This window comes from Peromyscus maniculatus, chromosome 17 (assembly GCF_049852395.1).
Source record: "Peromyscus maniculatus bairdii isolate BWxNUB_F1_BW_parent chromosome 17, HU_Pman_BW_mat_3.1, whole genome shotgun sequence".
Lineage (NCBI taxonomy): Eukaryota > Metazoa > Chordata > Mammalia > Rodentia > Cricetidae > Peromyscus > Peromyscus maniculatus.
Window position 1 is genome coordinate 57,165,904 of NC_134868.1, and position 12,731 is coordinate 57,178,634.

The 12,731-nt window shown below is 53.8% G+C and overlaps 1 protein-coding gene across 2 annotated transcripts in view; it reads left to right on the forward strand.

Moving 5' to 3' along the window:
- Positions 1-12,731, forward strand: part of Rasa3 (RAS p21 protein activator 3) — a 110,710-nt gene that overhangs the window by 81,702 nt on the left and 16,277 nt on the right. For both annotated transcript variants that reach the window (XM_006981280.4, XM_042262965.2), the window contains exons 6-15: positions 682-762; positions 1,124-1,196; positions 4,272-4,348; positions 5,899-6,003; positions 6,708-6,864; positions 7,415-7,563; positions 8,467-8,581; positions 10,154-10,228; positions 11,215-11,338; positions 12,615-12,721. In XM_006981280.4, the coding sequence (XP_006981342.1) occupies positions 682-762; positions 1,124-1,196; positions 4,272-4,348; positions 5,899-6,003; positions 6,708-6,864; positions 7,415-7,563; positions 8,467-8,581; positions 10,154-10,228; positions 11,215-11,338; positions 12,615-12,721 (1,063 nt within the window). The remainder of the gene's footprint in view (positions 1-681; positions 763-1,123; positions 1,197-4,271; positions 4,349-5,898; positions 6,004-6,707; positions 6,865-7,414; positions 7,564-8,466; positions 8,582-10,153; positions 10,229-11,214; positions 11,339-12,614; positions 12,722-12,731) is intronic.

Below are 12,731 nucleotides of genomic sequence, written 5' to 3' on the forward strand. Positions count from 1 at the left end.
AGAGAACGAAACTGGCCGAATCAGAAGAGTGATAACCACAGCCTAGAGCTTGACCTCAGCTACTTTGTTCTTTAATAACCAGCTGCAAAAATTCTGGACATTTGACTTAAACTTCACAGGGCCTAGCATCTGCCCGAAGAGCTCATGTCAATGGAGAGTAGAACTGAACCCCAAGAGGTGCAGTCAGCGGAAAGACTAAGAGTGATGGAGACGTGGCGCTCGCAGGCCAGTATAGGAGAGTCACGGTGCCGGTCAGAATATATGGACAGCCACAGGCATCGCTGTCAATCCCCCGCCTGTAGACAGGGATCAGGGAAACAGCTCGCACTGTAGGAAGGCAAGAGAGGTGCGGGGGCCCCACAAAGGGGTTGCCAGTGCAGGCTTCTGAGCAGCGGAGGGCAGTGCTGGCCCTGGGGTGACACCAGGGTACTCAGCTGTCACCTAGGTACAGTGGAGGGGCTATGACTGGTGGTCACAGGACTCAATACCCTAGAAGAGGTAGTTTTGTGAAGGCCACCTGCTCTGTACTTTGCTTCCACAATGCTTTGCAATTGCTAATCCACATTCTTGCCAGAACTTGCCAGGCCATAGGAAAGAGGAGAACTCCTGGTCTAGGAAGCACTGGTTTGGTTTACTGTGACCTCCATGTCCTTCCCCTGACCTCTGTCTTCTCTGTCTCAGCATCTTCGAGTGCCAAGGCCTCCCCATTGTGAACGGGCAGTGCGACCCTTACGCCACAGTGACGTTGGCCGGACCCTTCAGGCAAGTTGTCTTTCTGACATCCTACCCTGCCTGGGTTTCAGTTCTGGGTTGGGGGTGCAGGGAATGGCCAGATGGAGCTCCGGAGGCAAGAGGTTGGCCCTCTTTTCGGGGGGGTGGGCGTGGTGCACTTGGAAGCAGAATGTGTCGTGTGGATTCATGGTGGCGAGGTCTGTTTCTCGGGAAGCCTTTGTGAGCTCCGTACCGGGTATTTTGGGCTCCGAAAAGGTCCCTGTTTTACATGCCATCTGGAGGTGGAGACAGACGATCCTTGAGGGATAAATAAAGGTAGTAAACAACTGTGCATTTGACAGTTCTGTTTCAGACCCATCTGGAGCCGACAAACTCTCTCTCTCCACTGCAGGTCGGAAGCGAAGAAGACGAAGGTGAAGAAGAAGACGAACAACCCCCAGTTTGACGAGGTGTTTTATTTCGAGGTCGGTGCTCCAGGCGGGAAGAACTCTGAGCCTTGGCACTGAGACTGACAGCAAATCTCAGTCTGAGCCACCTGACTGTGTCTCAGGAGCTGTCCGGGCCCAGCCCAGGGATCCTCAGATCTGGGTAGCATTTGATTCCCTGGGAGTTTTCCTCCCTCTCTCAGGAGAGAAAAGCCACAGGTCTCTTGCTGAAGCGGCTGCCTCACGTTGGAAGGGCAGGTTGATGCTGTCACAGTCCCCAGGACTGGCGTTGGGGTTGTTTGTTTGGCCTCGGGGCTTTTGTTTTCCTGGCTGTTCACCGCAGCTTCCCCAAGCAGGGCGAGGTTCATTTCTCCGGAAACGTGAGGGTTTGAGCTAAAAGGGGAAATGATTCAGCCCAGAGCACCCTGGGGCCTCTTAGAACTAGAGCAGGTTAGTCAAGAAGGGTGAGGCCGGAGCCTGCTCAGGGCAGCAGGTCCCCCTCAGCCTCGGAGGCTCCTGTGTATGCTTTAGCACCAGGTTCTGGGGGCTGGGGGGGGGGGGGGCGACAGGCAAGGCCTCAGCTCCCATCTTCAGGGCCTGCCCCCCCTGGCAGGAAGGACAGGCAAAGTGTAGACACAGCTGGTGTTGTGACAGGCTGCAGACCAGCATGGCGGCCCAATATATCTAACGCCTGCACTCAAGAGTCAGAAGCAGAAAGATCGTAAGTGTAAGGACAGCCTGGTCTGCCTAGCAACTTTCAGACCAATGGGCGTTAAAGAGCTAGACCTTAATTTACAAACTAGGACTCGGGGAGGTGATTCAGTAAAGCATTTGCTGTGCATGCATAGAGTCCCGAGTTCGGACCCTAGAACCCACCTGAAAATCCAGGCATGGCAGTGCACACCTGTAATTCCAGTTCTTAGGGTGAGGTGACAGGTGGGTCCCTGAAGCTCACTGGCCAGCCAGCCTGGCCAGATCAGTGAGCTTTGGTTCAGTGAAAAAAAAAGACCCTGCCTCAAAAAATAAAGGGTGGGGAGCGACTGAGGAAAGAATTCCTATGTCAGCGTTTGGCCTGCACACATGCAGGTGCACACATTGTATGAGACAGACACACAAACCCAGTCAATACATTAAAAAATAAAAGCCACCCGGCTCTGGTGGCACAGAGACTCGCCGTGGTGCTGAGGAGGGCAGGGCTTCTCAAGTGTGGAATTTTCCAGAGCTTGAGCAGGGCTCCCAACCTGAGACTGGTACTGTCAGGGCTGGGGCCAGGGGGCTCTGTAAATCTTCATGGACCAGGGTGCTGTGGATGGAATCAAGTTAGTCAGAGCAATGGACAAGTCTTCAGAGCCAACCCTAGGCAGGGTAGAGGCAGGGAGGAAGAGGCCTGAAGTCAGGTCTGCGGCCTGGGGGGGTGCAGGGGGGAGTGGTGGGGAGTAGCAGTGCTCTGTGCTGGCTAGGAAATCCTTGCCGTACAGGCAGGTGGAGGTGTCACAGAGCGGGGCACGGCACTGGGGCCCCAGCGGGCTGTCCCGGGAGGCATGAACTTGTGGTCACAACATGTGAAAGTTGAGCAGGAATTGAAAATCAAAGCCAGCGATGTCCGTCCTTGTCTGGGCGCCTCCAGCGGCTCCACCAGGCTGTTACAATATGGTGCGAGTGAAGATGGACTCTTCCGACACCATATCCACCCTGGTGACAAGCTCATTCCTACTGTTTCTACCCTGCGTCTCTGGGCTGTGCGTGTCTTATTTACTTGCTAAAGACATGAGCTCCAGCCCATTGGGTTAACCCAGTGTCCCAGAGAAGCTTGAGAATCACATTGTGTGGCACCTGTCAGACTTCCAAAGACAGGTGGGGTCCCTGCTCCTCCCGGTCCCAGACTTGAGGTACCGCGGCTGTCAGTCTTTCAGTCCGGTGACTCAGCAGCCACACCCAGCTTACAAGACTTACCGGGGTTCTTTATCACTGTTTGACTTAAGCTGGGGACAGACTTGGGGGTGGGGGGGAGCTCGGAAAGAAGGTGAACTCCCTGGCTGACTGTGTAGCCTCTCATAGACATGGCTTTAGTAGAAGGTAGCTTCCACATCATTTTCTTCCTAGACTTAGCTTAGATCCTCCTTGCTGGGGAGAAGAGTGATGGGAAGCCTGGAGCCTGCCTGGGGCATGCTTCCCTGAGACTCACTGTGGGCTGTACCGCCATCTTGAGTGGGAAGATGGAGGCAGTAGGGACCAAGGGGCATCAGGACAGGGTGGTGTAGGAAGATGACGGCGCCTGGTGGATGTGTTTCTGGGAGAAGCAGTTGACGGGTGTGGTGCTCAGGAGGGAGGCAGTGAGGCCTGGGTGTTCACCATTGCCTCACTATCCAGTAAACTAAAGCACTGTCCAGTTAAGGAGCATGAGCGTCAAGTTCTAGATCAGGGCTTGGAGCAGAAAGCCTCTTTCTGATCCTTGCGAAGGGCCCAGAGTGAGGCAGCATCGTGCACTACTGTGGTCAAAGCAGAGCCAGCTCCTTGGTCATTACCCCGAGCCTGAATTCCAGTTCCTGCACCTGATTATTTTCAGATAGGGTCTTGAGTGTCTCAGGCTGGCTTTGAACTCACTATATAGCTGAGGATGACCTTGAACTTCTGATCCTCCTGCCTCCACCTCCTGAGTGCTGGGGTTATAGGCATGAGTCACAAGGCTATGTTAATATGGTGCTAGGGATTGAGCCTTGTGCATGGTGGACAAGCATTCCACCAAGATACATACATCATGAGCCCTCCCCTACCTGTTATGTTACAGTCATTCTAAGCCATCAGGAGAAAAGAATGGTAGATCATTCCCTCAGTTCAGACTTCTCCCAGGCCTGTGTGTCCCTCCTGAACCCTTTACTAACACACTGGAACTGTGGGTCACAGGTCCTTCCTTCTTCCTCACTTTGTCAAGATGGTCTGCAGGCAGTCTCTCTCTCTCTCTGTCACACACACACACACACACACACACACACACGCACGCACGCACGCACGCACGCACGCACACACACATCTTGCATGGCCCTTCCTTGGGTTGTGGGGTGCAAAGCCGCCTGGCAGATGTGTCTGACATTATTTACCCCCTTCTGACTCCAGGTGACCAGACCCTGCAGCTACAGCAAAAAGTCACACTTTGACTTTGAGGAGGAGGACGTAGACAAACTTGAAATTCGGTGAGTCGCTCACAGAGGTTGATAGCAAAAGTTAGGAGATGTATCACTTCCACGGGTCCCAGCCCCCAAACTATTGAGGTAGCTCTGGCACGTCTCAGCCACAGCTGTTTGGGGGTCTCATTACTTGCTACCCTCAAAGGTCTAGGGTCAGTTTTAGAAGCCACGAGGGCTACTTTCTCACTGGTACTGCCCCGTGGGAAAGCCTGCTGGCACCCGACAGGTCTCTTCCTCCAGACTGTTTTCTGAGCTCTGACAACCCCTGTAGAGGCCATCTCCTTTGATGTTACTGATGGTTTCTGGGTACTGTGTGGCTCCTGTATGGGTCTGCCTGCTCTGTTACTATAGAAACCAAGTCTTCTGTAAAGGTTAGCATGTACCACATCCTCCCCCTGTGGATTCCTAAATCCATCTAAGTTGTTTGGGGAACATGCTGGTCATCCAGTGGCCAAGCTTGCCAGCAGGAGCCTCCAACACTGGGATGAGAGACACCAGCAGCTCTCCTGGTTCCCACAGACATGTTCTCAGTGAAGCGTCCTCCCTCTCGGTCAGACAGGTGTGCTCTGTAGGACGGGCAAAGATGACAGAAAGATCAGCCAAGTCTTCTGAAACATCCTCTTCCATAGCAAGGCCTGATAGTCAAGGCCTGGGGGAGCCAGTGTGAGCCTTTCAGCTCTGTGGCCCTTAACTCTGCTGAGTGTTTAATGCTGTCAGGAACCATGCTCCCAACCCACTCTTATTCTGGTGCAGATTCTTAGTCTGAGGGAACAAGGAGCGTTCTCTTAGGGAAAGGGCATCATTGAGTGGCCCATCCTCCCAAGAAGCACCGGACACTGCCGTGGCTGCAGACTGTGTTGTACTGTGTGGCTGGCTCCTTGGGACCCAACTGCGGCCCCTCCAGTGGATACACAGTACCCCTTGATCCTGGTTCACACCCCACAGTCTAGTGCTTGGTGGAGACAGAGGCAGGACTCCTAAGTTTTAGGAGCAGGGTTGCCCAGTGTCCAATGCCCCTCCGAGGTGTAGCCATGGTGGAGCATCTGCCCCGGCTGGCTGGCTATTTTGTCTTCTGGGCAGCTGCTCAGCCTGATGACGCCTCTATTGCTTGATGTGATTGGCTCAAAGATCAAAGCATGGTACATCCGGGGCAGAGCCAAGGCCCTCGGGGCCTTAGCACATCTCTAACACCTGCTTAGGGCCCTTGGGTTACTCCTAGGCGAAGGGACCCAGTCATAGCCAAGAATGGAGCAGCTATTTGGCTCTGCCATGGGTAGTGACACCCCGTAGTTCCCTCCACCAGACTGAGCTGGGGATCCCCACTGACTCCCAGACACAGATACCCTGTCTGCCCACCGCTTGTCTGTTACACAGAGAATCAAAATCTCTGCTCCACAATGCAGCCTGGTTTACCCGCTCTTGGTAAAATCTTCACCCACCCTGAGAACTGGAGGCCTTTATTCCCTGCCCCGCTGGGAAGCAGGCATCCTCCATCCCCTGCCCACTAGGTGGGGCTGCTTGGTGAGACCTGAATGACACTTGGTCATCTCTTTCAGAGTTGACCTCTGGAATGCCAGCAACCTGAAGTTTGGGGACGAGTTTCTTGGGGAGCTGAGGATCCCTCTCAGAGTGCTGCGACATGCTAGCTCTTACGAAGCCTGGTAGGTCTGCATTTCAAGGTACAAGGCTGGGAATATAAAATAGCTTCCAACTGTGCAGGGCACTGCACTGTGCTGACCTTTACCCCCACCTACCACTGCCTGCTCTCTCCCTTTGCCCAGTTGACTTCCAATTCTACAGAGGTGGTGCTCATGTAGGTCCCCTGCTAGTTCCATGGCCAGGTTCTGGGGCACAGGGCTCCACCCCAGCAGATGACAAGCTGCCTGGCCAGGAATATTTGTGTGGCAAAGGATGGCCAGTGTGGGCCAACAGAGAGAGAAAGGTCCTCAGAAAACACTTCAGTGACCACCGGCCACCAGTACAACCCAACTTGCTCTTACGAAAACCACACACTTGTGTTAAACTGGTCTCCATCTTGTCTGAGCACGGGGACCTGTCCTCACACAGATGCTGACTACGAAGGCCCCTGGCCTCCTGTCTTTATCTTCTCCCAGCAGCTCATCTCTCTTTCCTCTCCTCTCCTCATCCACCCAGCTTTAGCCTCCCCTTTGCCTGTGAGTCTGTGGCTCTGCTACCGGAAACATCCAGGTGTCAGAGCCCTGAGAACAGCCCTGGAGCCTTGTCTTTCTGCCTGAGACCCATCTGTGGCAGCCCCGACTCTCCAGGGGCAGGGCACTAGGCTGCCCTGGGAATGCCTCTGGGAGGACCCTGCCCTTACCCGCCGCTCTATGTCCCTCCTTCTTAGGTACTTCCTCCAGCCCCGGGACAATGGCGGGAAGAGCCTGAAGCCAGATGACTTGGGGTCGCTGAGGTTGAACGTAGTTTATACGGAAGACCACGTCTTCTCCTCTGAGTACTACAGCCCTCTGCGTGACCTGTTACTGAAGTCTGCGGACGTGGAGGTGTGTGTCAGCCATGTTTACTGGTGGAGGCCCACATCCAGCCCCACAAACCTGCCCTGTGTACCCACCCATCAGGCTCTGCCCATCCAAAGCATCCCATTGAGCCTCCGCTACCCTGTTTCCAATACTTGGAGACACTTGTACCGATTTTGCTGTGCAAATAACACTTAACTCTCTCCGGTTATAGCTTCCGGAGCCTGACCTACTCGGGCTTCTCTCTTTTCCAGCCCCAGCGCTGCTGGATTTGGGGTTTGGTGGGAGGGTGCCTAGGCCACACTCGTAGAGTATAGCCAGCGAGGTCACACTGGAGATTTTAACACGGGTTTCCATAAGGTGTGGGTTTCCCTGCAAAGAGGGATCTTTAAGTAGATGGGAAGGAAGCCACAGACGGAGTGGCTGGCTCTCTGCACGGTGGCCTCTTTGTGCTGTCATGCACATGACCGTAGGGTGAAGGTCTGGAGTCATCAGGTACCGACCTGTGGACGGGGCACAAGCTGCAGGGGGTGGGTGCCACCTCATGTGCTCACTGCTCACACTCCCCCCCCCCCAGCCTGTCTCAGCCTCGGCGGCGCACATCCTGGGTGAAGTGTGCAGAGATAAGCAAGAGGCAGCCATCCCCCTGGTACGGCTCCTGCTGCACTACGGCAGGGTGGTGCCCTTCATCAGTGCCATTGCCAGCGCGGAGGTGAAAAGGACTCAGTAAGTGTCCCCGGCGGCTGCCCGTCGTCCCCTGCACGCCCAGCCCCCCTTCCCACCTCGTGCTGTTTTCCCCCGTACCCCAACCCCGTACAGAGATCCGCTACCATCCCTTTACATTCCACGTGACTTTGCTGCTCTCCAAACCTAACCCTGGATGGGAAGCGGGGCCCCTAAGTACCCAGTGGTTAGACACCAAAAGTAGCCATCCTAACCCATATCTATACACAGCATTGGTGGGGAGTCAGGGTGTCGGGGGGTCTTCAGGAGCCAAGCAGGTTTCTGACCGCCTTAAACAAATTTCCTTATTGGTCCTTTCAGAAAATCACCATTTCCGAGAAGGCCCAGAGAGGGTGGGGGAGGGGTGGACTGTGCCCTAGGGCTTGAAGGACTAGCTCTGTCCACCTTGGTGAGCTCCAAAGAGGGGGTGGCCTGGGCCCCAAGGCTTGAAGGACTAGCTCTGTCCACCCTGATGAGTGCCAGATTTCCCTGTTGAGCCCCATTACTGAGTCAAAAGGTAGGATCTGCTCCCTCCTGGAACTGCAAGCCTTGTCTCAAGATGCTCTTGATGAAGAATGAACCAGAGCGAAGGTGCCATGGTCATCAGCAGCCGGTTGATGCCCGGCTTTGTGCGCGGACTGAGGCTTTGGTGCAAAAAGCCCAAGATTTTGCAAAAGCACCCTTCATAGAAGGGTGAGGCAGGGTCCATCCAGCCCTGCACACCAATAGTTCAGAACTTGTTGAGATAGGGGTATTTCCCCCGGGGCCCCAGGCATTGAGTTCCTCATGAGATGTCTGGAAACAGGCCTGGCAGCATTTATGTCCCCACCTGGTGACCAGGCTCTCAGAGGAGGCTTTGCTGTCTTAGTGCCTCAAGGCAGACATCATCCCAATGCTGTTTTCCAGGGACCCCAATACCATCTTCCGAGGAAACTCACTGACATCTAAGTGCATAGATGAGACGATGAAGCTGGCGGGCATGCACTACCTCCATGTGACCCTGAAGCCCACCATTGAGGAGGTGAGATGGCCCTGGCCACTTTGGCATGGTGACCAGGGCTTCTACGAGAGATAGGACTACCCTCCAACCCACAGGGACCTTATTTTATTAGCTTTTATAAAGGACATTTCATGTATATTCCAGAATCCTCTTTGCTTTAGGATGGATGGATAGGGTAGATAGACAGACAGACAGACAGATAGATGATAGATAGATGGGTGGATGATTGATAGATAGATAGACAGATAGATGATGGGTAGATAGATAGACAGACAGACAGACAGATAGATGATGGGTAGATAGATAGGTGATGGATGTATTGATAGACAGATGATAGATAGGTAGGTAGGTAGGTAGGTAGGTAGGTAGATAGATAGATAGATAGATAGATAGATAGATAGATAGATAGATAGATAGGTAGATAGATAGATGATGGATAGATAGATGGGTAGATAGGTAATGGGTCACTGTTAAAGACAGGACATGCATGAGAAACCTCATTTTCCTCAGCCACTCCTTCCCACATGCTGTGGGTCCCTCAGTTCCTAAGGCCTCAACTGTGACCTGTACTGTCTGAGGCCTGGACTGTCCCAGCATATGGTTCAGCTGCCTTTTGTATCCAAACTACCCCTGCCCCTAACTCCACCCCTACCATGACTCTTAGTGGATGTCTTGCTGATAAGACGGGTTGTGAAATCGGGTTCTCTACAGTGTGTGAAAATTTAATCTAGAATACTGGTTTATCTATGAGCAGAATCATGGGAACATTTGAGAGGACAAATGTGCTTGAAGTTTTGAGGCATCTCTTCATGAGTAAATCAAGCAATTCAGTCTTGGGGAAATGCCCACGGCATGGCTTCCTTGTTTATGGGTTCCTCCCAGCAGCCTGTGTAGAGGCTACTATCTACTGTGTGGAGTCTCATAAGGCCTCATGGGACTCTGTGGGATTCATTGGGGCTATGTGGTGTTGTAGAATATTATTTTAAGGTGTGTTACTTTTGTTTATGTTGCATTGGTTTAACTCTGTGAAGCTGTGTTACTGTGCCTGTCTAAAACACCTGATGGTCTAATAAAGAGCTGAATGGCCAACAGCGAGGCAGGCAGAGAGGATAAATAAAAGGAGAAATCTGGGAGGCAGAGAAAGAAGTAGCCAGAGAAGGAGGGGGACCCAGGGGCCAACCACCCAGCTACACAACCAGCAATGGAGTAAGAAAGAAGGGTCTACAGGAAGAGAAAAGGAAAAGCCCAGAGGCAAAAGATACAGGGGGCAATTTAAGAAAAGCTGAATAGCAACAAGCCAAACTAAGGCCGAACATTTGTAATTAAGAATAAGCCTCTGTGAGTGATTTATTTGGGAGCTGGGTGGCGGCCCCTCCCCCCAAAAGAGAGCAAAAAGAAACAACAACAGCGTGGGGCCAAGGCTGGTCCTCAAGGCAGCTGCAGTACAGCCCAGGCCTTGGGATGCTCCTCCATGCCGGTAGCTGTCCCGCGTCCGTCCATTGTGGGCGCCGCCTCCAGGAGGGCCAGCTTCCACGGGAAGCCTCTCTGCTCTGTCTTCCCACCGCGTGCAGCATCGTCTCAACCCTCTTCCAGATTTGCCAGAGCCACAAGTCCTGCGAAATTGACCCCGTGAAGTTGAAAGACGGCGAGAACCTTGAGAGCAACATGGTAGGAACCGGCTTTGTTCTGGGACACTTCCCAAAGCCAGCCTCCTGTAGACCCTGATTGAGGATCTCAGGCATGGTGGGAACCGGCTTTGTTCTGGGACACTTCCCAAAGCCAGCCTCCTGTAGACCCTGATTGAGGATCTCAGGCATGGTGGGAACCGGCTTTGTTCTGGGACACTTCCCAACGCCAGCCTCCTGTAGACCCTGATTGAGGATCTCAGGCATGGTAGGAACCGGCTTTGTTCTGGGACACTTCCCAAAGCCAGCCTCCTGTAGACCCTGATTGAGGATCTCAGGCATGGTGGGTACCGGCTTTGTTCTGGGACACTTCCCAACGCCAGCCTCCTGTAGACCCTGATTGAGGATCTCAGGCATGGTGGGGATGGCTGGGCCCCAAACCACGTGTCTGGCTCTTGACCCTGAGTACAGTATTGAGCCCACATGACCTATCAGCATCGGATGTCTATTAACCTCCTGTCTACCACTGCTCCGCTCATGTGCCTCGGTCTACACTGCTCCACACACTCGCCTCAGTCTACACCGCTCCACACACCTGCCTCTTGGAGGCTCCATCAGCTCCCACTGTCTCCTGAGGGCCCAGACCTGACCTTGTGAGCCCACAACCTGACCCCATGAACTCCACCGGTTCCCAACTCAGGACAAACAAACCTCTCCACATGAAGTGCGTCAGGCTGCTCGAGGGGCCCCTGCATGTTAGGGTCTTCTTATGCCTTCAGACAGACTAGACTTCGTTAGGTTCACACTTGCAAACAGAAGTGCAAGTCCTTGGATCCTAGTGAAGTTCAGTCTGTTCTGTGGTGTGGAGCAAGAGGACCCCAGGGGACCGATTACTGTAGCCACTCAATACGGATCTTTGCAGCGAGTGTTTGTAAACATCATGAGGTCCGGCTCTCCTGTCCCTGGGCATGTGTCTGGTGCTGTCTTGGCCTCAGGGAGACTCTGGGTCTAACTTCCCGACTCCTACAGGAGAGCCTGCGGCAGTACGTGGACCGCATCTTCACGGTCATCACCAAGTCCGGAGTGAGCTGTCCCACCGTCATGTGTGACATCTTCTTTTCCCTGCGGGAGGCGGCTGCCAAGCGCTTCCAAGGTGAGCCACCAAGGGCCTGAACTGGAGGATGAGGACGCAGACATCTTGGCTCACAATCCCCCAGTGTCTGGGAAGGAACACCAGCCCCATAGTGTGAGCATGTCCTACCAGAACTACCTTCAAATGTTTTCTTCGTGGGGGTCATGAATTCTGAATTACTGTATTGCCAAGAAGACCAGTCCCTTAGGGGCCTTTCCCTCACCGAGACCCCCAAGGTTTCCCGGTGACCCACTTCTGTAGACCTATTCCTTAGTCCCACTGGCTCCTGGAGAAGCAGAGATGCCCTCCCCACAGTCCTCCCTAAGCTGCATGCTTCACCCCCCCCCCAGAACATCATACCCTCATGGCAGGCCCCCTTCTATGACGTCTGGACCCTGTAGCCCTTGAGCCCAGCACCTGTCCCATGCAGACTAGACCAAACCTCTCAGGCTGCCCACTACCTCCTCCTACCTCAGACCCCAGTACTATTGACCTCTTTTGCCCCAACTCCGGCCCCACCCACACCTCTCCAGGCCCCGCCCACACACCTCCAGGCCCCACCCACACCTCTCCAGGCCCCACCCACACCTCTCCAGGCTCCACCCACACCTCTCCAGGCCCCACCCACACCTTTCCAGGCCCCACCCACACCTCTCCAGGTCCCGCACCTACCACTCCAAGCAGATCATTCCACAAGCATGTGAGCTCCCATGACTATTCCACACAGGCTGGAGCTGCATCTCGGGCCAGAACACCTTGCTCCTGGGACCAACCTCTGGGAAACATGAATCTGTATTGTGTCCCGTAGACCCCAGGCCGCTCCATTCCCAGAGCTCTGGGACTGCAGGCCTCGGAGGGACAGGGAGGGAGTTTCCAACAACAAAATAAAGTTTACCATCTCAGCCCACATGGGAGTAGATCACCCCATGAGTCCTTGGGGGGGCCCTGGTGAAATGACATTACATCTGTGACCCTCAGCTGCCAGACTGTGTCCTCTTGTGTGACATAATGAGAGAAACAGCTAGGGAGACAGACAGACAGACAGACAGAGACAGGAAGAAATCTGTAGAAATATGACAGTACTATTGAGACAGAGGAGCGAGAGAAACGTATAGATATATAGACTGAAGAAAAAGAATGGAAGATGCAGAAGAAATACATAAACAGAGAGAGACAGAAAAAGCGTCTTAAGCCAAGTCTGGCTCATCGGTGTGGCCCTTGAGAATTGCCGAGCAAGATCAGAACCCATAGGCCATTGCTTCTGTCCCAGACTAAAATGTCCCCTGTCTGCTCACAGATGACCTGGACGTGAGGTACACGGCCGTGAGCAGCTTCATCTTCCTGAGGTTCTTTGCTCCTGCCATCCTGTCCCCAAACCTCTTCCAGCTGACACCCCACCACACGGTGAGTGAGT